Source organism: Sus scrofa, chromosome 5 (genome assembly GCF_000003025.6).
Source record: "Sus scrofa isolate TJ Tabasco breed Duroc chromosome 5, Sscrofa11.1, whole genome shotgun sequence".
Taxonomy (NCBI): domain Eukaryota; kingdom Metazoa; phylum Chordata; class Mammalia; order Artiodactyla; family Suidae; genus Sus; species Sus scrofa.
The window spans coordinates 81,382,163-81,409,760 of NC_010447.5; the positions used below are offsets into that span (position 1 = coordinate 81,382,163).

The 27,598-nt window shown below is 45.7% G+C and overlaps 1 protein-coding gene across 1 annotated transcript in view; it reads left to right on the forward strand.

The window, feature by feature from the left end:
* The window catches only part of PAH (phenylalanine hydroxylase), a 75,169-nt gene continuing 50,809 nt past the window's right edge, over nucleotides 3,239-27,598 (forward strand). Inside the window, 3 exon segments of the mRNA XM_021092656.1 lie at nucleotides 3,239-3,499; nucleotides 9,263-9,370; nucleotides 23,021-23,204. Of these exon segments, the coding sequence (XP_020948315.1) occupies nucleotides 3,440-3,499; nucleotides 9,263-9,370; nucleotides 23,021-23,204 (352 nt within the window). The 5' untranslated portion in view covers nucleotides 3,239-3,439.

Genomic DNA, 27,598 nt, shown 5'->3' on the forward strand with positions numbered 1-27,598 from the left:
GTCTGCACCAGTTCAAAGAGCAAAGAACAAGAATGTTCAGCAGCATGGCTACAACCAAAGAACACAGCAGAAAGGAAAAAGCAGCTACGGAATCTGTAGAACATTTACATGCTATTGTGAATGTACACTATGATATCACTCCTATCCATGAAAAATACATACCCCAATATTTCCCTGCATTGAATAAATCCAAGGCTAAATCTTAAAGCACACTAAGGATGTGGCCTTTGGGGGAAGGGACTGGCAGTAGGGAAGGAATAAATAAAACAAGAGAGGGTCCTTGAAGTTTTGATTATTTACCGTGAACTCAGAGATTATGATTAACTCAACTGTATCCCTGTAAGGTTAAACGAAAAGGGATTGATAAACCTACAGTGATTGGGAAATATTCAATTTCCAAATCAGTGAAGGTCAGCTCTAAGTTTACCTGGTACACAAGGGCACATCTTGCGACACGGTGCCCATCTCTTCCCAGCCATTCTCAGTATCTCAGTGGTCTACCGGCGGCTGAATTCTTGGATGTTCCTTCCACACCAATTTTCTCAGGACCTGGCACCACCCTTGTTCATAAACATAATGCATTGCATTCCATCTCAATTAAAATGATAGTTTAAAAATCATCTACAAAAATCACCCTGAGTTTTTGTTATTGCATGGATAAATTTTCCCTTTTTGCCAGAATAATGTTTTAAAGAAGCTGTGAAGTGTTTTTCTCTGAAGTTGCAGACAACTAATTGCACTCTCCTCCCAACACAGACCCGCGGCATTTGTATGTGAAAAAAAATGAAGAATTCAATTTTGAGTGGATGTGAAGAGACAACAGAAGTGCTATTGTTTGGTTGTCCTAACAGTCACTGTTGTTGTTCTTTTCGAAAGGGAAGGAAGAGGGAGTGCCCATCATGGCCCAGTGGTTAACAAACCCGACTAGTATCCATGAAGACACAGGTTCAGTCCCTGGCCGCGCTCAATGGGTTAAGGATCCTGCATGGCTGTCAGCTGTGGTGTGGGTTGCAGATGTGGCAGCTCAGATCCTGTGTTGCTGTGGCTGTGGCGTAGGCCAGCTCAGATTCAACCCCTAGCCTGGGACCCTCCATATGCCACAGGTGTGGCCCTAAAAAGACAAAAGACCAAAAAAAGGCGGGGGGAGGAAGCGTATTTAAGAGCCAGTGCCTTGGAACTGGGTGAAATGCAGTTTGACTTTGAACTGCTTATCTAAACTTTCTGAGCCTCAGTTTCCTTATAAAGTAGGAATACATAGTTCAAGGTTTTAAGGGGAAGAAATGAAATCATGCATGTGGACAGCTTGGCAGTGTCTAACACACAGGGTACACGGCACATGTAAGTAAGTTGCTGTTATGGCTTGCTTTTATTCATTGCATGCGTTGACTGCATGCCTGTTACACAGCAGTAGAACAGGTGCCGTCACATTCATTGCTCCCCTTGGTATGCCAGAGCAGCAAGAGATGAAGGGAAGTTTGTAAGGCAATCCTGGGGTGGAGGAAAACTCTGCATTTCATGTCTACCACGCTAGAAAAACACGAGTCAGATAAAGGATACAGATTCTCCTGAGGGTGGAAGACAAGGCCTTGCCCTGCCGTGCTCAACAGCAGCAATCTCCTAACTTACCATAGGTGCTACAAAGCACACACCCAAGGACTCCTTTTAGACAGGAATTATGCTTATGTCTGTACTCTTAGCAGCCAGAGAAAACCTGGTACTTCATATGGGCTCAAAGAATCCTAAACAACAACCCCTAAAACCCCATTTTATTTATTTATTTATTTATTTATTTATTTATTTATTTATTTTTAATACCTTTTTTTTTTGTCTTTTTGCCTTTTTAGGGCCACACACGCAGCATAGGAGGTTCCCAGGCTAGAGGTCCAATTGGAGCTGTAGCCACCAGCCTGTGCCACAGCCAGAGCAATGCCAGATCCGAGCCGTGTCTGCAACCTAACCACAGCTCACAGCAACGCTGGATCCTTAACCCTCTGAGCAAGGCCAGGGATTGAACCCGAAACCTCATGGTTCCTAATCGGATTCATTTCCACTGTGTCTCTACGGAACTCCTAAAACCCCATTTTAAAGGCAAAGAAACTGAGACATGGACGTGACCAAAATTAATCAGTGGTGGAATGAGGAGTTAATCAGTTTGTTTTGAATCCCAAATCTGAGCTTGTTTTTTTTTGTTTTGTTTTGTTTTGTTTTTTCTCTTTTTTGGCAGGTTCTTGGTCATTCCGTCAAAGAATCATGGGAGGGGAGGAGGTGGATTTCTAGCAAGCTCTATTACTGGCTTGTTATCTCTCAACCTGGTACCCTCACCTGGCTAAATATTAGGCAGGAACTCAAAGTCCTGATGCCTCTGATTTTTTCACATCCTTTCTGAACTTTTGACTTTACAGTGTTCTTTTCTGTTTTGTTCTTCCTGCTGGATGCCTTATCTGTTTCTGGATCTGAAGAATGAGGGTGAATGACACCTTCCTGTCCACTGGCCCATCCCCTGTTTTATATTCTTCAGAAGGGTTAGCAGTGCCTAAACTTATTTGTTGATTTTTCTGTCTCCCTCCCAGAATGGCAGCAATGATGCAGGCGCCCTCCACTTCATCCACTGCTGTATCCCCAGTGCCTAAAATACCACTCGGCACCTCAATAAGCATTTCTTGTTGCCACTTCTAAGCAGGATCTTCTAGTTATTGAGTATTCAACTACATGGCAAGAACTGTACTCCGTGTTAAATGCATGACCTCATTTCTTTGTCTTATCCACATTCTTAACACATCCTGCCAAGGTAGCTCTCCCATCCCCTTTTGGGTGCTTCTGGCAGGGACATAAACAGCTTGGGGACATGTGGCTGCACGGCAGCCCAGGTGGTGCCTTTGCTCCTGAGCAGCTGTGCTGTCACCTCTATGCAGTTTTCTGAAGTCAAAGAAAAGCAGTTCGCTTTGTGGTTAATAAAAACGGCAACCCACCCCCCACCTCCCCAATCCCAATTGAGATCCTGACTCTGATTCTTAGACTTGTTACCATCAGGCTGCAGCAGGTTTACTTCAGTTGCAGAGACCCCGTGCCCGGACTTCGGAGTCCTCAACGTGCCAAACCTGTCTAAGGGCCAGGGCACAGGTGGCCCTGCGCTGGCTCTCGCTGGCTTTCCTCCACCCCAGGCGGGCAGCCAAGTCAGGCCTCTGCGCCGCGCCCTCCAGGCCCCTCCCTCTCCCCCTCCCCCTGGGGGCGGTCTGGGTTCCGGCGACCTTAAGCCCCCAGCGTCAGGACACGGTGCCCTCGGGGCGTTCCTGCGGCGGCTAGGAGGGCTGGAGACACCTCGGAACCTCTCTTCTCCCCTCTAAAGGCCGGCTTGGAAACCTCAGCCCCGCGTGCTGTTTACAGACGTGCCTGCGACGGCCGCCCCAGAGCTAGAGGCTGCCCTCAGCTGGGAGCCAGCATGTCAGCGGCGGTCCTGGAGAACGGAGGCGGGGGCCGCAAACTCAGCGACTGGGGACAGGTGAGCCGGGGTGTGCCTGCGCTGAGCAGGGAGGGGCGCTTGGCCCCCGAGGAGAGAGGGCTGAGGAATGTCGGTGTTTCTTACTCCCTTAAACAAGCCACCGAGTCTGAATTCGTTTGAAGATGATGAGAGCGGCCAGGAGGTCGATAGATTACACGTGTGCTCCACAGAGGTTTCCCATTGGCAGGCCCTCTGTCCTGGTTGGCGTTCAGGGAAAGAGTATTGCTAAGGACGTGGGGATCTGGTTCCCAGAGCTGCCACAGATGTGCTGTGTATCTTTGGACAAGGCACCGTCTCTGTTGTCTTTTTCTTCTCTGCAAGGGCCCTTAAGGATCTGGACTGGGAGTTCGGGTCCGTCCAGAACTGCTCTTCTGTCATGTTTATACGTGTGCTGAGCCAGGTATCAAAATGGCAAAATTGTGAGAAATTATCTTTTTTTTCACCCTTGGGAGAAAATAAGAAGAGGTCTCAGACTAACTCAGACCTGGGGAAGGAGAAAATTAAACGGAAAAATGCGCAAAAGTTAGTAGATGCAAACTATAGCTTTTGGAGTAGATAAGCAATGAGGTCCTGCTGTGTAGCACTGGGAACTATATCCAATCACTTGTGATGGAGCGCGATGGAAGATATGAATGAGAAAAAGAATGTGTGTGTGTGTGTAACTGGGTCACTTTGCTGTACAGCAGACATTGACAGAACACTGTAAATCAACTATAATAAAAAAAGCTCTGAAAAAACCCTTATGTATGCAATAAATAAATAAATAAGAAACAACCACAAAGAAGAGTTAGTCTTGGGCTTGGCATGTAAAGAACCCTAAATGGGGCAGGAATAATGTCTAGAGTGTATTCCATTCTCTGGTATTTGTCGCCCTTCCCTGGAGGTGAACAGTTGCAATATACATTCTTTAATTGACCAATCACACTCCCAGATTCTTGGGTGCAGCCTTAAAGTCCAGCTCTGGGAGGTAACAGGAACCTACAGATTTCTGTCACCTGTAGGATTAGTGAGAACAATTTGAAGAACAGGGAGGCTGGAGGGGAGAGGATGCTTGATGTTTTACTAGAGACGGCAGAACTTTGGACTAACTCTTTTTTTGGAGTCCCAAGAGAAAGGCTTCCTTTGAAAATGGTATGTACTGCTTGGGAGCAAGAAAACTTCACGTTGAGGAGGGCATCAGACAGATCCAGAAGAGATCCCAGCTGTGCCATCATTTAACCTCTGTGCTGCTGGCCGTAGGCACCCCCGCACCCCAACTCACCCCTCGGAGGTTAGGGCTAGTGATCTGGTTGGGGAGCCCTGAGAAATGAAGGCACTTGCTATGTGCCAGGCACAGTAGAGTTTCTGCCTTAGTGAAACGTACATTCTTGTGAAAGAGACAGACCATGAAAAATGAACCAAACAAACATGTAATTTCATGTAGAGATAAGTGTTTTAAGGAAAAATAGAACAGAAGAAGAAGGGAACTCATAAATCCCAGTTCTGAATGGCGCAAAGCCAGTGTTCAGACTCAGATCTAATTCCAACACCCTGTGCGTTCCTCTACCACACTGCTTGCTCCTGTAGATAAATTCTGTAATATAAAGGCCTAGTGTGCCCATGGCAGGATGTCTACACCTTGTTTTAGGGTGTCTTACACTGTAGATGTGTGTATGTATAATCATACAGGTAAATACACACCTCCTCCCATGACCCCCAAAGCACTAAGAGGTAAAGTCAGTGCCCTGGACTATCCTTGCGGATGAGAATTGCTTGTGATTGTGAAAGCTGCTCTCTCCCAGAGATAACCGAAGGTGTTTGTTAGACACAACCACAGAGAACGTGCTTCTCTTGCTAAATGTACTGCTCAGTGTTCAGAAGTCTTTCCTTCCCGGTTGCGAGTGAAGTGCTTTTCCTCCTGCCCTCTTTCTTCTTATGCAGTTTCTGAGCTGCTTTTCTCTACCGTTACCCATCTCGGGTGTACATGTGTTTCTAAGTCAACTCCTATGTCTGTTAGAAGCCAATAAGGTATAGATTATGAGCCAATAGAAACATATTCCAGAAGAGCTTTGCCCAAGATCCCATGCTGATCCACGTAACGTTAGAATCAGAATCCATCCCAGGCCACACTCTTCCACAAAATTCCAAGCTTCCTTTCATTTCAAGTCCCTCAAGCTTTGAAAAGGGGGGACTGGGAGGCAAATTAAGGATTTTGGAGTTGTTGGACCGGGGTTCACATGCAGCCTCTGCAACTCATTAGCTGGATGTCTTCAGAAAAGCCACTTAATCTTGCTGAGTCTGTTACCTCATTTACAAAATAACAGCATCCACCTTATGGGGACAGCTGTGAGGTTGGTTAATTGTAAAAAGTACCAAATATTGGTTCGGTGGCTCAGCAGTTAATGAACCTGAGTAGCATCCATGAGGACAGGGGTTCAATCCCTCGCTCAATGGGTTGGGTTAGGATCTAGTGTTGCCATGAACTGTGGTATAGGTTGCAAACATGGCTTGGATCTGGCATTGCTGTGGCTGTGACACAGGGTGGCTGCTACAGCTCCATTGGGACCCCTAGCCTGGGAACCTCCATATGCTGTGGATGTAGCCCTAAAAAGACAAAAAAGACAAAAAAAAAAAAAAAAGTACCATGTATGGTGCCTGGCATATAGTGGGTACTCAGTCAATGGCAGGTCCTATTTCAATACTATGAACAGTAAAGAGTAATGCCTTATGATGTGGTAAATGTGAATTTTCAGACATTTGAGAAAAGTCCGAATTTTTAAAAATAGCCTATATATTTATTGGTGATTTCAAAATCTTCCACGCCAAAGAGTCCTCTGCCATGGTTTTGAAAATGCAGATTCTAAGATCCTAGCCCAGACATTCTGATTTCATAGGTTTGGCTGAGGCCCAGGAGTCTGAATGCAAACAAGGCCTCCGCAGGTGATTTTGAAGTGGAGACCCCAGGAACAACTTCTGAGAACCCAAGCTCTAGAAACTGCATGGGAAGAATGGAGGGAGTGAAAGGGCACAGGCATGGGTGATAAGACGCAGCCTGTTCGGAGTGGTATTACATAAGCATCTGGTGATGGGACCAGAGGACAGCCCTTACTTTGCCAGAAACAGAGCCTTTAATATGGACACTGTATTCCTAGCAGAGGGAGTTGCATGGAACGAATAGGAGCCTGAGTTCTTAACTTCCCAGGTACTACTTGTGTGATCTCAGGTGAATCACACTGCTTGGCCCCGTCTGAAAAATGAGACAGTGGAACTAGATGAACTCAGAAGACAGGACTAGCTCTGTGAGTCAATAATTAGTCTCATGGGGGCATCAGAAGCCAAATGGGAGGCATGGATCGAGGAGGGGTTGCTCACCTTGGCTGAGGAGTATGGAGGTTTTCCAAGAGAAGGGAGAGCCAGGCGGGCTATTGAGGAAGGGAGGTGTATTTGAAAGGGGGAGGGGAAGGGATGCGGTGCATTGCCTCTAAAGAGGAGTTGAAAGGGCAAGGGGGAAAGGAGTTTTCTGGAGGGGAGGTCCCTGTGGGTGAGCCTCAGAAGGGGAGGTCCCAAGGCGACTTTTGAAAATCAGAAGGAGGTATTTTATCCTGTTGGCCATGGGGAGCCCCTAAAGAATTCTGAGTAGAAGGACATGAGCAAAATTCTGCTGGAAGGGCCCAATCTCTGCAGATCACAAGGAGCTGGATTGTGGTGGCGGTGGCAAAAGAAGACCCTAAGAGTCATTTCTGGCAAAGTTCAGGCTGGACACACACCAGCGGGCAGGTGGTGGTTGACAGGGTTTCAAGCACCGTGCGTTCAAGTCTGAATTGCCCCAGCCATCAGTGACATCCATTGAGTGTATCAGGAATATGCTGTCTTTCTTGGAGGCCAACAGGAGACGAGAGTGTTGCCAGATGAACTAGAAATGGAAATCGTTTGTCACTTCAGGGAAACTGGAAAGAACCAAGGGTTCAGTGTTCTCTCCTCGGAAGAAGACTGACGTCGGAGACGGTCTGCGTGTCTCTGGCAGGGTTTACCAGGGAGGGAAGTAGAGTGGAGTCGGCAAGAGGCTGTGATTCGTGGATAGCATGCTGGGATCCAGCGGCTCACCATGCAACTCTGGACAAGGTCCTTGAACATCTCTGAGCCTTAATTTTGTCATCAGTAGAAGGGAGGCGCTTGGAAGATATTCAAACCTTCTTTCTAGGTTGTTATCAAAATTATATGAGATAATCCAAATCAAGTGCTTATTATAATGCCTGGGAGGTTAACAGCAGCTTTTGATAGATGGTAGATTAAAAACACGTTTAGAAGGATAATGTCATTGTCTGTATAGGGACATATAACCATCTATCAATACATAGCAATATATATATAACAAAGCTTCCAATTTCTCTGAGGATCCCTCTAATCACACTTGCTGATATTTCTGATTCTTCCCCCACAGCTCTCTTTCAAGGGAGGTTCTGGGAAAATCTGAAGTTTCTGAATTAAAAGAATTTCATCCTAAGAGTCATTGGCGTTCGTGCAGGGCTTTTTGTGCCAAGTCACCAAGAGTCTGTCCAACACATCCATCTCATCGAGATGATATAACATCTATTCCACTAATTTCATGAACTTGCTTACAAGAGAGTAATTGTTCTGCATGGGTTTTTCTTCCCAGTTTTAGGTACATGCTGTTTATTTGAAAGTATGCATGGAAATTTATGTATTATTGCAAAACTTAATTTAACACTTAACTTTATGTGAATGTATATATGTATGTGTGACTGAGTCACCATGCTGTACAGTAGAAAATTAACGGACCACTGTAAACCAGCTATAATGGAAAAATAAAAATGAATATACAGCGGGGAGAAAAAATAAAACATTTTGGAAAATTCTATCTGGAATGCCAACCCTAATTCCACCTTAATTTGCTGTCACATGCATGTAAAAAGTGCTAGATCCTTGATAGTCCTTGCTATTTTAAAACATCCATCTTCCAGTAGGTTATTTCTGTGTTCTTACGTATTTTGTGACTTTTTCCACAATTGGTATCTCTGATTCCAGCATATGAGAACAAGTTAACGCTCCTGTGAGATCTTTGCCAAAGACCAAGAAGTCATTCGTGTGTATTTTTAGTATTGCCATCATTTTATATACTTCTTTTAATATGATATTTAAACTATTTTTTTCTTTTTCTTTCTTTCATCACACAAATACTGTTTTGACATGGCTTGGCATGACTATTATACATTAGTCAGATTTTAAAGGCAAAAGAGAGGATTCCAACCCATGTCTTTGGACACAAATATGTGTGTTTTCTATTTTTAGTGTTTTTTATCCTGTATTTCTCAGTGTTTTCCTGGGACACTTACTGGATCATAATATGCCACCTCTAAGATATTTTCCTAGTTATCTCATTTGTTGCATATGTCTGTTTAGTTGAATTTTGAGCCCCTGATGCATGGGGCATTCTCTTATTCATCTTTGTTTCTCCCGGAGCCCTGGTGCTTGGTAGGTGCTCACTGAACGGCAGTAAAGCTATAGCATGACTAGTGACATCAGTGAATAATTAAATCTTTCTGAAATTGAAATCTGATCTGGGAGCATCAGTGAATATTTCACTTCCTTGCTTTACTCATCTTTCCATCTCACATGTACATCCGTGTGTACTCCATGTAGCTCATTGTATTCCGAGGCTTAACTGGAAGAGAAAGCTCATGCTCACCTCTTCCTTGGAGGTTTCACAGGAATGAGTTGCTGAGCTATGGAAAACATTTCACTCAAGTGAATTTAATCCTACAGGAAACAAGCTATATTGAAGACAGCTCCAGTCAAGATGGTTCCATATCACTGATCTTCTCACTCAAAGAAGAAGTTGGTGCGCTGGCCAAAGTCTTGCGTTTATTTGAGGTGAGTGCTTTCTTCATCTCTGCCTAGCAGACTTCTGTGTTACCTTCTAGTTGGATGCAGTGTCAAGAACATAGGATCTGGAACTGGAAGACTTGATTTGCAGCATAGGCTCTTACCTGAACCACCTGTGTGACCTTGGGTATGTCTTTCATTCTCTGAACGAAGGTTTCTCCATGTTGTAATGAGGCTCATTCAGAATCACTGGTTGCACATGCAGGAGGCCAGCCCTGGACTCACAGTTCTTTTATCAAACTCTCCTTGAATTAATTGCAGTCAACCCTCCATATCTGCGGGTCCCACATCCCTTAGATTCAACCAAAATGTCAATCTATGACCGCTTAAATCCACGGGTGTGGAACCCACAGATACTACAGAGGGATAACTGTATTCGTTGTACTATCACCATGTTATATAAGGGCCTTGAGCATCTGTGGATTTTGGTATCCAAGAGGTCCTGGAGCCAGTCCTCCGTGGACACTAGGGGTCGACTCTACTGTGTTCCCAAAGCACTTTTTACTCTTAACTATAGTACATATTTGCCTTGTTAAATGCATACAGGTTTCTCTGACCCGGAGGATAGTTTTTTCAGGCAGGGAACCTTGTGGGAGTCATCTTTATATCCTCTACAGACTCAGTTTTAATGTATAATAAGCATTCGATTAAGAATTGAAATTAAATTTAAATATGAGCTAAGGAAATTTGACTTTTCAAAAACACGTTTTCCCTGGAATTTAAGAAGGAATATTTTATGAAGTTCCCATTGAGGCTCAGCGAGTTAAGAACTTGACTAGTATCCACGAGGATGTGGGTTCAATCCCTGGCCTTGCTTAGTGGGTTAAGAACCTGGCATAGGTTGCAGATCCCACGTTGCTGTGGCTATGACATAAGCTGGCAGCTATAGCTCCAATGCAAACCCTGGCCTGGGAACTTTCATATGCTATGCGTGCAGCCCTAAAAAGACAAAAAAAAAAAAAAAAGAAGAAGAAGACAAAGGAATATTTTTGAACCAATTAATTTTTACCCCTAGTACTTCTTTAATTTTTATTTTTTGGTCTTTTTAGGGCTACACCCATGGCATATGGAGGTTCCCACGCTAGGGGTCGAATCAGACCTGTAGCTGCTGGCCCACACCACAGCTCACAGCAATGCTAGAGGCTTCACCCACGGAGTGAGGCCAGGGATTGAACCCGTATCCTCATGGATGCCAGTTGGGTTTGTTACCGCTGAGCCACGACAGGAACTCCATACCCCTAGTACTTTGATAAAATTCTGTCTAATGACTAAATACATAAGTAGATGGACAAGAGACACATCTTCCAGGCAGAAGAATGCCAAATAATTTTAGTAGATACTCTGGAGTCAAAGAAACAGAGTGTAACTCCCTACTCCTTGGGTGTGGGCCATGCAGTGTGACTTGATGAAATGGCCCTTTACGTCTGGGTCTTCCTCCCCCAAACCCTTACCCTCAGTCTAACCGCGAGAAAAACATCAGACAAATTCCAATCGAGGGACATACACAAAATGCTTCACCCGTACTCTTCAAAACTGCTAAGGTCGTCAAGAACAAGAAGCGTCCAAGATGTTGTCACAGTCAAAAGGAGCCTAAAGGGAGATGGCAACTAAATATAATTCAGGACCCTGAGTGGCAGTGTAGAGCAGAAAAAGGACATTAGATATAAACCAGAGACGTTCAAATAAAGCATAGTCTTTAGTGTGTGATAATGTACCAGCCTTTGTTCATCACTTGTAATGTGTGTTCCATACTAATGCACGATATTAATATTAGGAGAAACGGGATGCAGAGTAGATGAGAATTCTCTGTACTGTGCTCTCAATTTTTCTGTAAAGCTAAAATTGATCTAAAAAATAAAGTCCGTGAAAAAAAAAAACTTGGCATGCAAAAGGAGGGAGAAAACGTCTGCCTGAGTGAGAGCAAGAAATGAGTGCAGAAAAGAGAGACAGAGGGCTTTCTGAATGACACACTGGTCCTGAGAAAGAAGACACCTGTAAAAAGCTCCTGTGTCACATTTTAGCTTCTGTATTATACAGTTCATCAGCATGTTCCTTTTCAAATATCAGACCCAAGGCAGAGTTAATAAATTAAATAATATTTAATTAACAGGATGTTTTCAACCTAATGAATAAGCCACACGTAACTAAGTTGCCAGAACTAGATGAAATCCACCCAAGGAGCGTAGGCTGTATGTGAGTGTTGAGTCCCAGAGTTCATTGACTTGGACAGGTTAACCTGCGTGCCTTTGTTTACTCGTCTATAAAATGGGGCCAATGAACCATCTCTTCCTGGAGCCTTGAGATTTTATGTGCATGTCAATGCATGGCAGGCCTCTGGGCCCACAAAAATGCTCATGTGATGTCTGTTCCTTTACCTCTTCCACTTGTGACCTATGAAACCTATCAGGAATCTCTGAGCATGTGCAGAGAAAGATGAGAGAAGCCTAGAGACAGCCCAGAGCCTTGATGTTTTAAAATATTTTTTCCAAAAAAGTAAAATATCTAGAATGAATTACTTAGTATATTTTGTGAACATGTAAAGCAAATGGCATTGACCAAGAGTCAGGGCGGGGCCCTTAAAGAAAAGCGGAACAGCTTAGGAGAAGCAGGGGCCTGTGGTGGCCACAGCGTATTTGTGTAACTGACGTCTTTGGTGACATCTTTGAGAAAGAGATGGAGAAGTAGGTATTAGATGAACATACAGACAGAACCTTTAAATCGCATGGTGGCCCTTAAACTTCGAGACCATATAAAATGAAATCAAAGGTCATAAGCCACAAAAAAAAAAAAAAAAAGGAAGAATCTGAGCTACACTTTAAGGCAGTTTCCTAAATAATACTCTGTTGAGTGCTGCATATTAGTAGGTGTTTTAGTGAAAGAGATTTCCAAAGATAAATATGGCTGGAAAATTCTGTGTCTGGATTTTGGAGAGCCCTCATACCTGTCCACAGGGTAAAGGCTATGAGAAGCCCCGCAGGGTGGAAACTTATTCAGTGTTATCTTACTCAGCATTTCCCAGATGTTTTTGGCCATGGGACCTGTTCACAAAGGACCTATTAACATTTTGCAGGCACTAGTGTTCCACTGGATTTATGCTGTGTTAGAGTTCTGAGCTCCGGATTATCAGTTACAACCGAGGTTGGGACCCTGAGGAGTAGAACAGCATTGGGATTAAGAGCGGATTGTTTAAAACCAAACTGGGTTGAGAGCCCAGTTGTACCACCTCTGAGCTGGGTCACCTTAGGAAAGTTATTTCAGGAGTTCCTGTCATGGCTCAGTGGTTAACGAATCCAACTAGGAACCATGAGGTTATGGGTTTGATCCCTGGCCTTGCTCAGTGGGTTAAGGGTCTGGCGTTGCCATGAGCTGTGGTGTAGGTCACAGATGTGGCTCGGATCCAGCGTTGCTGTGGCTGTGGCATAGGCCGGCTGCTACAGCTCTGATTAGACCCCCAGCCTGGGAACCTCCATATGCTGCAGGTGTGGCATTCACAAAAAGACAAAAAAAAAAAAAAAAAGTTATTTCACTTCTTGGTGGCTTAGTTTCCTCATTTTAAAAATGAAGGTAGGGAGTTCCCATCGTGGCGCAGAGGAAACGAATCCAACTAGGAACCATGAGGTTGCAGGTTTGATCCCTGGCCTCGCTCAGTGGGTTAAGGACCCGGCGTTGCTGTGAGCTGTGATCACAGATGTGGCTCGGATCTGAGGTTGCTGGGGCTCTGGCATAGGCCAGCGGCTACAGCTCTGATTAGACCCCTAGCCTGGGAACTTCCATGTGCTGTGGGTGCGGCATTCACAAAAAGCCAAAAAAAAAAAAAAGTTATTTTACCTCTTGGTAGCTTAGTTTCCTCATTTTAAAAATGAAGGTAATGATAAGCTTGTTTTATAGGGCTGCTGGGAAAAGGAAAATAATAGATACAAAGTACTTATAAGAGCGTCTGGCACCTACTAAGGGTTCAATAAATGTTTGCTCTCATTATTTCTATGCACTGTAATTTTGGAGAATCATGGGACACCAGGGACTCTTAAATTCTTAGCTCTATGAAAAATAGTGAAAGGATTAGGGTTAATTGGCTTGAAGAGGGACGATGGGATGAGAAAACAATAGCTTCATTCAAATATTTGAAGGGCCGTCACAGAAGAAACACACTGCTTATCTTTTATTACTTCAAAGGCAAAAAGGCCAAGTGTGGAAATTACAGGGAGCAAATCACTTACGCAGCAAGCATCTCTGCTGTAGAAGGGTCCTCAGCCGTGTTGAAGGCACGATTTCAAGCATTATTCCTATCCAGACAGCTAGTAAAAGGCAGGGCAAAATCAAAGCCAAAAAAAAAAAAAAGGGTGTAAATAAACGTACCTTTCCTTACTAGAGACAAAAGATACAAATCCATTCCAGCTTCTCCCAGATTGGCGGTGGAGGGAGAAACATTCCATAGGGGAGAATGACCAGCTCCCTGTGAGTCGCTTGTTAAGTACACCTAGAGTCACCTCCACGCTTTAATGAGCAGGACTGTCTCTTCCTGAGACGATTAACATTAAAGTCATTACCCATTAGTGATGCTGCCTCCCCAGGGGCTCGTGACCTGTTAGACCTCAGCTGATAACAACATCAGAAGGCCGCGCAAGAGGCTTGATACGTATAATAGAGATACGGAGGTGCAGGATGTACATGGGCTGGATGGGTGGTGTGGATAATGAAGCAGATGTTTTAGTGAGTTGGAGCCAAACACATCGGCACATACCCAACCCGTTCCTTGTTCACCTGCAAACATCCCACGCTGTCCTCAGGAGACGGATCTCTCCATTCTGTATGCATTTTCCATAGTTCTCTATCATTTAAGCCTCTACAAGCTCGCGTGCCACGCCTTCTTAGAAAAAGAGTCTCCCGAGAGTCATTACTGCAAGTGGCTTAGTAATGGGCTATAAAATTAGAAGCAAGCTCCTCGGCGACGTTGCAAAGAAGAGGTCTCCCTTCCTCTGCCAGCACGCCACTAATCATTTTCCCGGGTATTCCCTGGGGAAGGGTCCAAGCAAACAGGCAGATGCACAGAGCGCTCAAGCACATGGGTGTGCTCAGTTATCATCACGGAACTGATGGAGACACTCAGGTTCAGACTAAGCGCGCCGCCCAAGGCTAGACCCTTGGAGTCAAAAATCGCTTCTGGGTTCACCCTCCATTGTCTCCGTAGACCGGTCTTTTGGAAACAAATCTCTGTATTTGTTTATACGCTAATGTGACAAATATAGTCTGTACTTGTCCCATTACTTCCTATGTTCAACCTCTTCCCAGATGACCCTCACCCGAGAGCCAAGGAGCTCAGGCTTCCTCACTTAGGCCTTCCATTACCGTTCTCTGAGTGCCGACGGTTGTCAGACCCTGTGTAGGTGCTGAGGAGACTGGGATGACCCAGGCAGTCATTCTCCACCCTTCTAGAACTTGGAGGACCTCAATGTTCCATGAGCATGCTTATCCCAGGCTTGGGGCAAAATTGGTCGAGGGAGGTTCCTTGCCGTCATCAGTGTGTCAGCTGAAACCTAAAGGGTGAGCCTGGGGAGAGGAAGGGGAAGCTAATTCCGGAAGGAAGAGACAAACCACCTGCGAGGGGAGAATAAACAAGTGGTCAAGTCACGGGCTCCTTGATCCTTTACCACCTACAGACCTCAGGTTCCGGGGACAGAGGCGGGGCTGTAGGGGGACATCCGGGCAGGTAAGAGATGTTTGTTCCTCTCCAGGTTGGACTTTCAGATCCCGCCTGTGACCCCTGGAATGGGCGATGGCAGGACAGGATCAAGGCTGAATCCCAAGGGTTGCTTTGGCCCCTTTGGCCTCAGGTCCAGCGCAGTCGTGGCAGTAAAACGTTTACAGGGAATGTTCCATCTTTAATCAAAATAAGAAGAGCATTGAGTTCCACTGGGGGAAAGAGTTCTTAACAACCCAGATGACTTCTCCATCCTATTTACCCCCCCCCAAATGTAGATAATGCTCTAAAGAATGCCCCTGTAACTCACCCCCTGCATAAGAAATAAATCATAATAGAAATGACTCAAGTTCCCGGGTACCCCCTCCCCATGCACCTCCCCCCCAGAGGTAGCTGTTCATCTGAATTTGATATATATTATTCTTATGCATCTTTTTAGACTTTCTTATCTACCAGTATCCATTAGGATTTATGGATGGTTTTCATCGTCATACAATTAAATCATATTGTAATTGTCCATCTGCAGTTTTCTTTTGAACATTGTTTTTGAGATTTTTGCATTTGTTCTTGCTCCTTCCCCTGTCTATCTTCCATCATGTGACTATGCTTCCTTACCTGTTGGGCTATGAATCCATTTAGCTTGCTTCCGTCGTTTGTCCATGCACACGGTGCTGCGCTAAACATCTGGTGCCGCTTTGATGATCTCGTTATTGAACGGAAGACCCTCAGATGGAAAGCTGGCCCTGTTTTTAGCTACTGAACGGTTCGGAGCTGAGCATGTTTGAAAACCAGTAGCACAGAGCGGATGTTTTAATCTTTCATCTCGAAGTGAGATCCCACATCGTGAAAATGTAGACTGAGTGCCGGGCCCGTTGATGGCACAGGCGTTGTGGTTGCTCTCTATGGACTGAAACAGGCCCCTGGGCCGTTCCGATCTTATCGCTCCTGTGGCAAGAAAAGAGAACCTTGGACACGAAGGCTCTGAGGAAGGAGCTTCCCCAAAGCCTCGAAAAGAGTCTAGATTAAGCTGCGCGCCCGGCTCTCCTCCAGGAAGGGGTCTCTTCTGAGTTGGTCACAATCCCAGCCACAGGGAGGGCGGGGTGGGAAGAAATAGTCGAGCCAAGAGGGGCGAGACTGAGGGAAGAACAGGCCAGGAGATGACCACCGAGACACTTGCAGAGACAGCAAGCGTGGGATCCCGGCAGATGATCTCTGGGGGGTCAATCCTGCTGAAAGGGCAGCTTGAATCTGCCCGAGAGCTCTCCCGAAAGGTAGAGGGGGGATATTCTTGAGCTCCTTCTGGAATTTCCTTGTCCCGTTCCTGCTTTCTTGAATGTTTTTGGCTTCCTGTTAAGCCCAGTGGGTTTAATTTCCAGACACTTGGTCAACCAGGGCTGTGGCTGGCCTTCTAACAAGAGGAGATCAGTAAAATATACAGGAAGCCCTGCCTATACCTCCCTGAGACTCCCCTGTTTTTGGAACTACCATGTCTCACTCCCAATATTGTGATAGTCCCCAGACTGCTGCCTTTGCTCCACTATGGTTTATTCTTAAATCAGCTGCCAGAGTGCTCCTTAAAAAAAAAAAAAAAAAATGAGGAGTTCCCATCGTGGCTCTGTGGAAACGAATCTGACTAGGAACCATGAGGTTGTGGGTTTGATCCCTGGCCTTGCTCTGTGGCTTAAGGATCTGGTGTTGCTGTGAGCTGTGGTATAGGTTGCAGATGCGGCTTTGATCTGGTGTTGCTGTGGCTGTGGTGTAAGGTGGCAGCTGTAGCTCCAATTGGACCCCTAGCCTGGGAACCTCCAATGCTGAGGGTGTGGCCCTCAAAAGACAAAAAAAAAAAAAGGAAAAATATGAGTAAGGATTTCCCATTGTGGCTCAGTGGGTTAAGAACCCACTTGGGGAGTTCCCGTAGTGGCGCAGTGGTTAGCAAATCCGACTAGGAACCATGAGGTTGCGGGTTTGGTCCCTGCCCTTGCTCAGTGGGTTAATGATCCGGTGTTGCCGTGAGCTGTGGCGTAGGTTGCAGACGCGGCTCGGATCCCGCGTTGCTGTGGCTCTGGCGTAGACCGGTGGCTACAGCTCTGATTAGACCCCTAGCCTGGGAACCTCCATATGCCGCGGGAGCGGCCCAAGAGATAACAAAAAGGCAAAAAAAAAAAAAAAAAAAAAAAAAAAAGAACCCACCTGGTATCCATGAGGATGCGGGTTCAATCCCTGGCCTCACTCAGTGAGTTAAGGATCCAGCGTTACCATGACTTGTGGTGTAGGTTGCAGATGCAGCATTGCTGTGGACTGGCAGCTGTAGCTCTGGTTCGATCGCTAGCCTGGAAACTTCCATACGCTGCAGGTGTGGCCCTAAAAAAGAAAAAAAAAAACAAACAAACATGAATCAAAGGATGTCTCTCTCGGCCCTGTTAGCTCTCATGGCTTCCTAATATCACTCCAAGTAAAAACCAAAGTTGAGATAATGACCAGTAGGTCGTTCTTGGTAACTTCTCTGCCTTAGGCCCTATTGTCCGCTGTCCCCTGCTCCCTCTGCCCCAGTCATGTGGGCCTCACTGATGGTCCTCAACCATATTGTGCAATATCTGACCCCAGGACCCTTGCACTTCCCATTTCCCTCATAACTTGTTCCCTCACTGACTTCAGGTCTATGCTTACATGTCACCTGTTTATTTTTGAGGCCCTGGGACCCCACTGTTTAAAATAGCACTGCCAGTGAACCCCTGGAATGTGCTATCCCTCTTTGCTGTTTATTTTTCTCTCTTCCTTCTAAAGACTATATATTTTAATTACTTATCATAGGTTTGTTTGTTTGTTTGTTTGTTTTTGTCTTTTTACCATTTCTAGGGCTACTTCCATGGCATATGGAGGATCCCAGGCTAGGGGTCCAATCAGAGCTGTAGCCGCCGGCCTATGCCACAGCCACAGCAATGTGGCATCCGAGCCACATCTGCGACCTACACCACAGCTCACCGCAACGCCTGATCCTTAACCCACTGAGCAAGGCCAGGGATCGAACCTGCAACCTCATGGTTCCAGTCGGATTTGTTTCCACTGAGCCACGAGGGGAACTCCTACTTATTATAGTTCTTGTTTGTCTCCTCCCTCAAGAAAGTAAGCTCCAGGAGGGTGGGGATGTCTCCTGCTTTGCTCGCTGTTGTAGCCCAGCACCTAGGGCAGAGCTGGGCTGAAGAAGGTATAGGATTGGATTGGTTATTAAAAGGCTCTTGTTTGTTGATGCGAGACCAACCATGTGGTACATCCTTTGTGAATGTCTTTGACGTTGCCTCCAGAAAGCTCTGAGTCAGGCCAGGACATAACTTCATTTGAGTTTCCCCTAAGGCAACAGCTAAACCTTTCTTGCCTCTGCCAAGATGTCCAGGTGAAGTAGCAGAAAGAGTTCTTCTTTCGTTGTTGCTTCCCCAAAGAGAGTGGACGGTATGTATGGGTCGGTTTGTAAACCTGCAGAGAGCCCTTGTTTAAAAATAAAAATTCAGGAGTTCCTGTCATGGCTCAGTGGTTAATGACACCGACTAGGAACCATGAGGTTGTGGGTTCGATCCCTGGCCTCGCTCAGTGGGATAAGGATCCAGCGTTGCTGTGAGCTCTGGTGTAGGTCCCAGATGCAGCTCGGATCTCGAGTTGCTGTGGCTGTGGTGTAGGCCGGCGGCTACAGCTCCGATTAGACCCCTAGCCTGGGACTCTCCATGTGCCACAGGATCAGCCCTAGAAAAGGCAAAATAAATAAATAAAATAAAAATTCACTCACTAAAAGGTAACTAGGATCATAATCCGGTTTGGAGGTTCATTGCTAAAACCTGTCTTAGCAACTGAAATTATTGGTATTCAAGGATCCACACTGATAAACTGGAAAAACTCCACTAAGGAGATTGCATGCCAAGCTATATTTCACTCACATTTAAAAGATATATTTTAATTTTCATTACATGGATACTCTTATAAGACTTTCCCAATTACTGAGAAGGTGCGCATAATCTTGGCATAACCCACCCTGATGCATTTTATTCTAGCCTTCTTTTTCTTGGCCTGGCCATAATATTTCAAGACATGTTTTAGTAAGCACATACCTGTATCCATCATAAGTGTTTCTCTCAGTGGCTATCTTTTAAGAGAGAAAGTTAAAATTTCATCATACAAGTAATAAATGTTTGTAGAACCATTGAAGTATGATTAAAAAAAGGAAATAGAAAGAAGTCAGATACACATCCCCCAGGCCCATCATCTAAAAATCATCACTCATTAGATGCAAACTATGGCCTTTAATGGATAAGCAATGAGATCCTGCTCTTTAGCACTGGGACCTATGTCTAGTCACTTATGAGGGAGCGTGATAATGGGAGAAAAAAGAATGTATATGTGTATGTGTGACTGGGTCACCTTGCTGTACAGTAGAAAATTGACAGAACACTGTAAACCAGATATAATGGAAAAAATAAAAATCATTGCAAATGGAAAAAATAAATCATTACTCATGAGGAGTTCCTGTCGTGGCACAACGGAAATGAATCTGACTGGCATCCGTGAGGACAGGATCCCTGGCCTCGCTCAGTGGGTTAAGGATCTGGCATTGCCCTGAGCTGTGTGGTGCAGGTCGCAGATGTGGCTCGGATCCTGTGTCTGGCGGCTACAGCTCTGATTCGACCCTTAGCCTGGGAGCCTCCATGTGGTGGGGGTGTGGCCTAAAAAGACAATAAGTAAATAAATAAATACAGAGAGACAAACCATCACTCTCGATACATCTTGGAGAGCTTCCTGGCGCTTTATTTGATCCACGTTCTTGCCGTTGTTGCTTTCTTTGTAATGGTTGTGAATCTCCACTGGGTGACTTCGCTCCAGTACCGTTCCCCTCTTAGGGGAAATTTAATTAGCTTACAAATTCTGGTAAACAATTTTCTCATGAGGGAGGTCTCCAGAATTATAAAACCTGAGTCAGGGGCATACGTTGCTTTGTGGCTGTTCTCAAAGTGAGAGGCTTCCTGCAGGAAGTGCTGATCTAAGGGTGGGGACGGGGGTGAGGACCCCAAACAGCCTATGGTTGGTCTTCTAGCCTTGTGTCCACTCTACCCGCCTCCCCGCCTCCTGCATCACTCCTTCTCCCCAGCACACACGCACGCACGCCCAGGTGTGGTAACTCTTGGCTTTGCTGTTTTCTCTGCTGTACACAAGTCAGGAATTGGGTCATCTCTTCAGTGAAGTTTCAACTTGGGTAAATAGCAGGTGAAACTTAACCATGCTTTTTCATCCTGAGCCAAGAAGGGTGACATTGAGCTTTGCTTTGTTTAAGAAGTCACCTCTGTTTGCAAAGAAATCTTTAGAGCAATTGCTCTATCTCTGGCCTTCCCTCCTCCCTCTCTCTCTCGTAGTTGGGGCCCCACCGTGGGTTACCTGAGTTCCCTGCAGCTAGTGCCCATAAATAATGGCTCCATCATGGGCCCCCCAGATTTATAAGGAAAAAAGAGCAGGAAGGGTGCCCGTCTGGGGTTGCTTATTGTTGCATTGACTATACCCAGAGGTTTTCACATCTCGTACTTAGAATAATAGTAATGACAACGATCAAAGCTGATGATTTCAGTTTCTCACTATCCCCTTGGCAGTGGACAACTCTTGAGATTAAACAGGCCTCCCTCTCCAGCCACTTTAACAAAGCGTCTCCTTCTCTGATTCCATTTTTTTTACATCTTTCTTCACCTCCTCGGAGGATTCTTGGGAAGGTCAGAGCAAAGAATTCTAAACTGTAAAGTGACATCCAGATGCAGAAAGGGATTATTATTGAAAAAACCCTTGTACTCTTGAACCCCCTGTCACGAACCCTCAAGGAAAAAGATCCTCTTCTTGATCTTTTGCAAGATCCACTTCTCCAAGGTTGACGAATTTCATTTCTGTGAAATTACAGTTATTCAAGTTCAACATTTTTTTTCTGAGTACATTTTGTCCGTTTCATTGTTTGGGGGTAGTAGCCCCCCTTTTTAATTTTTTTTTTTTTTTTTTTTAGCTATTTCTTGGGCCGCTCCCACGGCATATGGAGGTTCCCAGGCTAGGGGTTGAATCGGAGCTGTAGCCACCGGCCTACGCCAGAGCCACAGCAACGCGGGATCCGAGCCGCGTCTGCAACCTACACCACAGCTCACGGCAACGCCGGATCGTTAACCCACTGAGCAAGGGTAGGGACCGAACCCGCAACCTCATGGTTCCTAGTCGGATTCGTTAACCACTGCGCCACGACGGGAACTCCCCCTTTTTTATTTTAATGTAGAGGCTACTCCTTGGTTCTCTTCACAAAGAACCAACAGTTCTGTCAGTGACATCAGACTTTTGAGTAAGTAGCAAATGGTGATCACACATTCAAACGTGAGGAACAATTCAAGTCAATGGCTCCTGTTTTTATGACAAACCCCATCACAGGTAAAGTATCATCAGCCAAAGACACTGACGTTGAGTAGCTGTAGTAAATGATTATTGTTTTTGTGGCATTTAATGAAAGCGGCCTGTAAGTGAACCTTCCCTCCTGAGTGAGGCCTCATGCGTCTGCTCTGTGAAGTACTGCACCCTGCCCCGCTGCATCCCAGGGCTGTTTGTCCGCTTCACCCTGCTCTGCCTTGTAGCCTTGACCACTGCAAACATTACAAAATAATCCATAAATCAATAATCTTTTATGTTTGTTATTTGTCTCCCCACAACTTGAATGTAAATTTTATGAAGGAAAATATCTTTGTTTTGTTCACGGATGTGTCCTGGCCACCTAGAAGAGCCATCAGTGTCTGCTAGATACTGTATATACATTTGTTTGATAACTTGAATGGAAAATAATTCTATAAAAATATGAATGGCAATTATACTGAATAATCTTTTTTTTTTGTCTTTTTTTTTTTTTTTTTTTTTTTTTTTGTCTTTTTGCCATTTCTAGGGCCGATCCTATGGCATATGGAGGTTCCCAGGCTAGGGGTCTAATCAGAGCTGTAGACGCAGGCCTACACCACAGCCACAGCAACACAGGATCCAAGCCATGTCTGCGACCTATACCACAGCTCATGGCAACACCAGATCCTTAACCCACTGAGCAAGGCCAGGGATCGAACCTGCAACCTCGTGGTTCCTAGTCGGATTCGTTAACCGCTGAGCCACGACGGGAACTCCTGAATAATCTTCACCGAGCATTTACTGTGTTCCTGGTAGTGTGTGTCTGTTATCTCAAGCAGTGTTTCCTACAAATTTATGAAGCAGGTACCATGAGGACCACCAAATTAACAGATGGAGAAGCTGACAGAATCACGAAAGTACATTTTCTAAGGTCTCATAGCCAATATAATTAAGAACTTTGATTTAAATCCAATATGTCTGACTCCTGTGGACTCTATTCAAGTAGAACAATGTTGCTTCTATATAATTTATTTGTTGAGGTATTATTTGTTGAGATTCTATGAGAGGTCATTCAGAAAAAGAAGTTTTCCTATGTAAATATTTTTGGCAGTCGCTGTCTTAGACACTCAAACCAAACTGAAATCTTCTGTGTGCTGTCCTGGGCGTGATTAAATTCTGTGGTATTTGAACTGTTTCCCCCACCTCTTGCCATTTGTTACTTGGCTTTGCAGAAGAAAAGGTAAACAACTTTTGCAACATCGAAGACTTCTACTCTTTTTTTAAAATTTATTTTTATTTTAATTTTTTTAGCCGCACTTGCGGCATATGGAGGTTCCCAGGCTAGGGGTCGAACTGGAGCTGTAGCTGCCAGCCTGCACCACAGCCACAGCAACGCCAGGTCCATAACCCACTGATTGAGGCCAGGGGTCGAAGCTGCATCCTCATGGCTGCTAGTCAGATTCATTTTCCACTGCTCTGGCTCCATGTGTTTGGTTTGTGTCAGTGCCACAGTTGTCCCCTTCACACCCCCTGCTTCTCCTTCTCTTTTCTAGGAGAATGGTATAAACCTGACTCACATTGAATCCCGACCTTCGCGTTTAAAGAAAGATGAGTATGAGTTTTTCACCCACCTGGATAAAGGCAGCATGCCTACTCTGTCAGACATCATCAAGATCTTGAGACATGACATTGGCGCCACCGTGCACGAGCTCTCCCGGGACAAGAAGAAAGACACAGGTAAGAGACAGGAATGTGCCACACATGTGACCCTGCAGCGTAGCACAGTGGCCAAAAACTCACGTACCTTGGAGGACCAGGCTTAAGTGAGAGGATGTAGATTAGGAACCCAGAAGGCTGCCTTGCGTATTTGGACCTTTAATAAATGTTCATTCTTGCCCGCCTTTCCTCAAGACAGCTATTTCTTATATGAGTTGTTTTGGGGTGGCTGCAATGTTTATTTGTTTTTCATTCGTGGAATATCACGCTATTTCCCAGTCTCTAGAGGTAGGATGATTTGGGTGTCTAAAGGTGCCTTCTTCTTTTCTTTTTTTTTTTTTTTTTTTTTTTTTTTTGTCTTTTTGCCTTTTCTAGGGCTGCTCCCACGGCATATGGAGGTTCCCAGGCTAGGGGTCTAACAGGAGCTGTAGCGACCGGCCTACACCACAGCCACAGCAACAGCAACACAGGATCCAAGCCGCATCTGCAACCTATACCACAGCTCAAGACAATGCCAGATCCTTAACCCACTGAGCAAGGCCAGGGATCGAACCCACAACCCTGTGGTTCCTAGTCGGATTCGTTAACCACTGCGCCACGACGGGTACTCCTAAAGATGCCTTCTTATATAAGTAGTTTCAGGACAGATTCTTTAGTTATCTCCATTTCATCCAGTGGGCTGTCCCCAGGTCCATCTCAGGACCCACCAGTTTGGAACTGGAGACTCCTGTGCTCCTCGTTCCTGGGAATTCCTTGTCTTCATAAGCACCTCTTCTACTCGATGGCGAGCTCCTTCAGGGCAGGGAGAGTCTTTACCTGTGTAATGTTCATGGAGTTAGCACAGGGCTCAAACGCTCAGCAAATCCTTGTGAGCGAATGACCCCATGGAGCAGTTGTTGACTTGTTCTGCCCCTTTCTCTGCTGAGATGCTGTCTCTTGGTGGGCCCTGGAGGGAAAAAGGGAACGAGAGCGTCGCCATTCCAAGTGTGTGGGGACGGCGGGGGGCGGTGGTGGTTGGCCATGCTTCAGTTCAAGTCCTCCTTTTCCCACTTGCTGGCTTTGAGACCCCTGACAAGTCTCGTTCACTGCTCTGACTTCAGTTTTTCAGAGGGCTCTTGTGAGGATGCAATGAGATCTTGCATAGCTGGTGCTTGGAGCAGTGCCTGGCTGGATAAGTGATGGTAGATAGTGGCCATTAAATTGATGAGCCATAGTTTACATTAGGGATTGCGCTTTGCATGGAATCGTTCTGTTGGTTTTGACAAATGCATAAGGTCACATACCTATTGCGAAACCTCACGCAGAGTGGTTTCAGTGCTCTCAAAGTGCCCTGTGCTCCATTTGTTCCTCCCTCTTTCTGGACACCTGCCCCTGGCAACCATTCATCGTTTTGTTGTCTCCATGATTTTGACTTGTCCAGAATGTCATACAGCTGGAATCATAGAGTATATATCCTTTTTCCACTTTTTTTTCTCCCCACTTAGCAAGGTTCCTCAATGCCTTTTTGTGCCCCCATAACTCTTTTTTTCTATTTCCCCAAATGCTTTATTCTGATAAGTCTGGTGTGTTTTAATTGACTATGCCTAGTAGCAATCTCACTGCAATTACAATCTCATAAAGCAGGGCAAAATATATTGCATAAACTTCAATAGCTCTTTTTTTTTTTTAAATCACTAAACAATGTTCCATTGTGTAGCTGTACCACATGGGACCCAAGTTTTCAGTTCATTTGGATAAATACTTAGGTATGTGAGTACTGAGATGAATTATTTTTTCCCTAAACTACCAAACTTTTTTTTTTTTTTTCCTACTGTAAAACCAAAAGGTTGGGGTTGTTTGTTTGTTTTTGCCAAAACACTGAAGACTTTAGGCCAAGAGAATTTCAGGCTCTGTAGCTGTAAATCGGATGTTAATAGGTAGAGATGTTTTCTATTTTTATTTTTAAGTGATTTTTATTTTTTTCCATTATAGCTGGTTTCCAGTGTTCTGTCAATCTTCTACTGTACAGCAAAGTGACCCAGTCACACATACATGTATACATTGTTTTTCTCACATATAGTCTTTCTCTAGATATAGTTCCCAGTGCTGTACAGCAGCATCTCATGGCTTCTCCATTCCAAAGGCAATCATTTGCGTCTATTAACCCCAGATTCCCAGTCCATCCCACTGCCAAGACCCACCTCTTCGCACAGGCCACTGAAACATGTTCTAGAAGACTCCTTCCTACAAGAGGCCTACCCACGCGATCTCTTCTTTTCCTGCCCTGGTCCTCTTGTGGCTATCACCAAGACAAGGCAGTCCATCCTGAGCTTCTGCCCTAGCAGAGGGTGGACAGCCGTGCACGTGGGCCCTAGTCACAGGCGGGAGTTAGGACAGGCGGGGAAGGCACTTGGAATTCCTCTTCAGATTAACCCCATCTGCCTTCCTTCCCCTTCCACCTCCCCAGTGAGCTGCTTCCCTGATAACTGTCTTCTCTGGCTTTTCCGGCCACCTGCTCCCGGCAGGAGCCCCAGGCCCTCAGGGCAAAGGGCCTGCCGGATCCTGGGACCAGCTCTGCCTCTGCTCAGAGCAGGTGGAGGCCGGCCAGCTGGGGCCCTGTGGTAGGAAATCAAAGCAAATGACAGGCAGGCAGGGGGGCCCCTTGGGGAGGCAGAGACGATGTGTACAGATCAGCTGAAGGGCTGGCAGCCCGAGCTGGAGTCTCGGAAAGAAATGTAGGAGAACAGTGAGGCGCCCAGGCTCCGGAACCAGGACGCACCCCTTCTATGACAGGGCAACTTACTGGCCTTCACAGTTTCCCGCTGTATCAAATGGGAGGGAAGAGTCTCTGCCTCACAGGATTAATGGAATAGCCCCAGGGGAGCCTTGAGAACCACACAGAGTCTGTTTAAGGGCTTCGTGGAAGTTCTCTGTTCTTATCATTATCATCATTGTTATTATAAAGAATGACCTGAGCATAAGAACCATGAAAAACCAGCTTGCACACAACTACGTTTTCAGAGATGCTGGGAATTGGAAAATGACCTCAGAGGTCACGTAGCCCGACAGACTCCGTCATTTTTCACCATAAAAACCAGAGGCTGTGAGTTGCCTTAAGGCACAGAGTGAATTCTCTGCAGTTGTGGGCAAGCAGGTACAGAGCACTGCTCTGTGCCAGGCACGATACTTGGAGCTGGAGGGAGGGCAGGTCAGCGCGGCCTGCCCTTAAGGAGCTCACAGGCTGATAAGGGTGATGGGACAGCCCGGCAAATGCAGAAGCAGGCAGGTGCCGCGACAGAGACAAGGCTGGTGGGGTGTGGCCTCTTCTCCACCTTTTAACTCTGAGGACACAGCAAACGTGAAAGCCAGGAGGCCAGCGTTCTGTCAGAGGTACCGCATCATCAGTGCGGGGTCACCAGCCGTCGAATATTGCACTGGTTGAATTCCCAGCGGGGCTCACAATGGCAGGGCCGACGTTTTACCTGGGAAGGAAAAGCCTGCCCTGCCTGGGCTGATGCTTAAAAACAACATGTGTCTGGGGATCCTTATTTCTTCAGCTGGTTGTTCACCTCATCCCATCCTGGCTGCCCCTCTCTGACAGTTTTCTGACCTTCATGTCTATGTGGCCGAGCTGGATGCAGTGATGCTGACACAGCCCAGGCTTGTCCCTGCTGAGAGCGAGGAGCCCTTTGGGCTTCTGGAGGGGGGAGGTTTGGAAACAGGAGTCTGGGCCCAGAAACAGATCTTTCTAGGGGATACGGCCGTCCTTTGCAGAGCTGGCCTTCGCGTCAAACTCCTTGGGAGAATGATTAGAAGAAGAAAAGCGTCAGTGTAGACCTGAGCCTTTGATTCTTTCACTCAACAAAACTCCCTTTTTATCGAGGGGCTCAGATCTCAGGGGCGAGTCTGACAGCAGGTTGAAGGAGGAGATCTGAACCCCTCAAATCAATTAGGCTAAACCACTTTCCACTCGCATTTCTAAGCCACTCAAAAGGCCATGTGGGTGCTAGGAAATGAAAGTTTTCAGTTTCTTAATTGCTAAAGTTCCCCACCCAAAACAGCTTAAGGGAAGCCTAATTATGGTGACATGTTAAAGAAACCCCAACCTTCTCAAATGCCTCCTGGAGAAGCTGATGGGAGTTTAATAGGATTTTAATCCAGAGAGTCTTTTGAATACTTGAGGTCTATTCTCCTGCTCCCTTCTCTCCTGATGAACTCAAATCCTTCTTCAACCCAACATGAAAGAGCATTAATATCTTCCATCGATCCATCTACTAATCCTTTTACCTTTCCTTTTGAGTCTTGGGCATGACATTACGACATCTGGGGGGGCGCGGTGGGCACGGAAAATTCCTACACGGAGGCAGACGCAGCCAGGAGAAGCATATGGACAAAATGTCTTGGCTAGACAGAGGTATAGGAGCCTCACCTTTGGC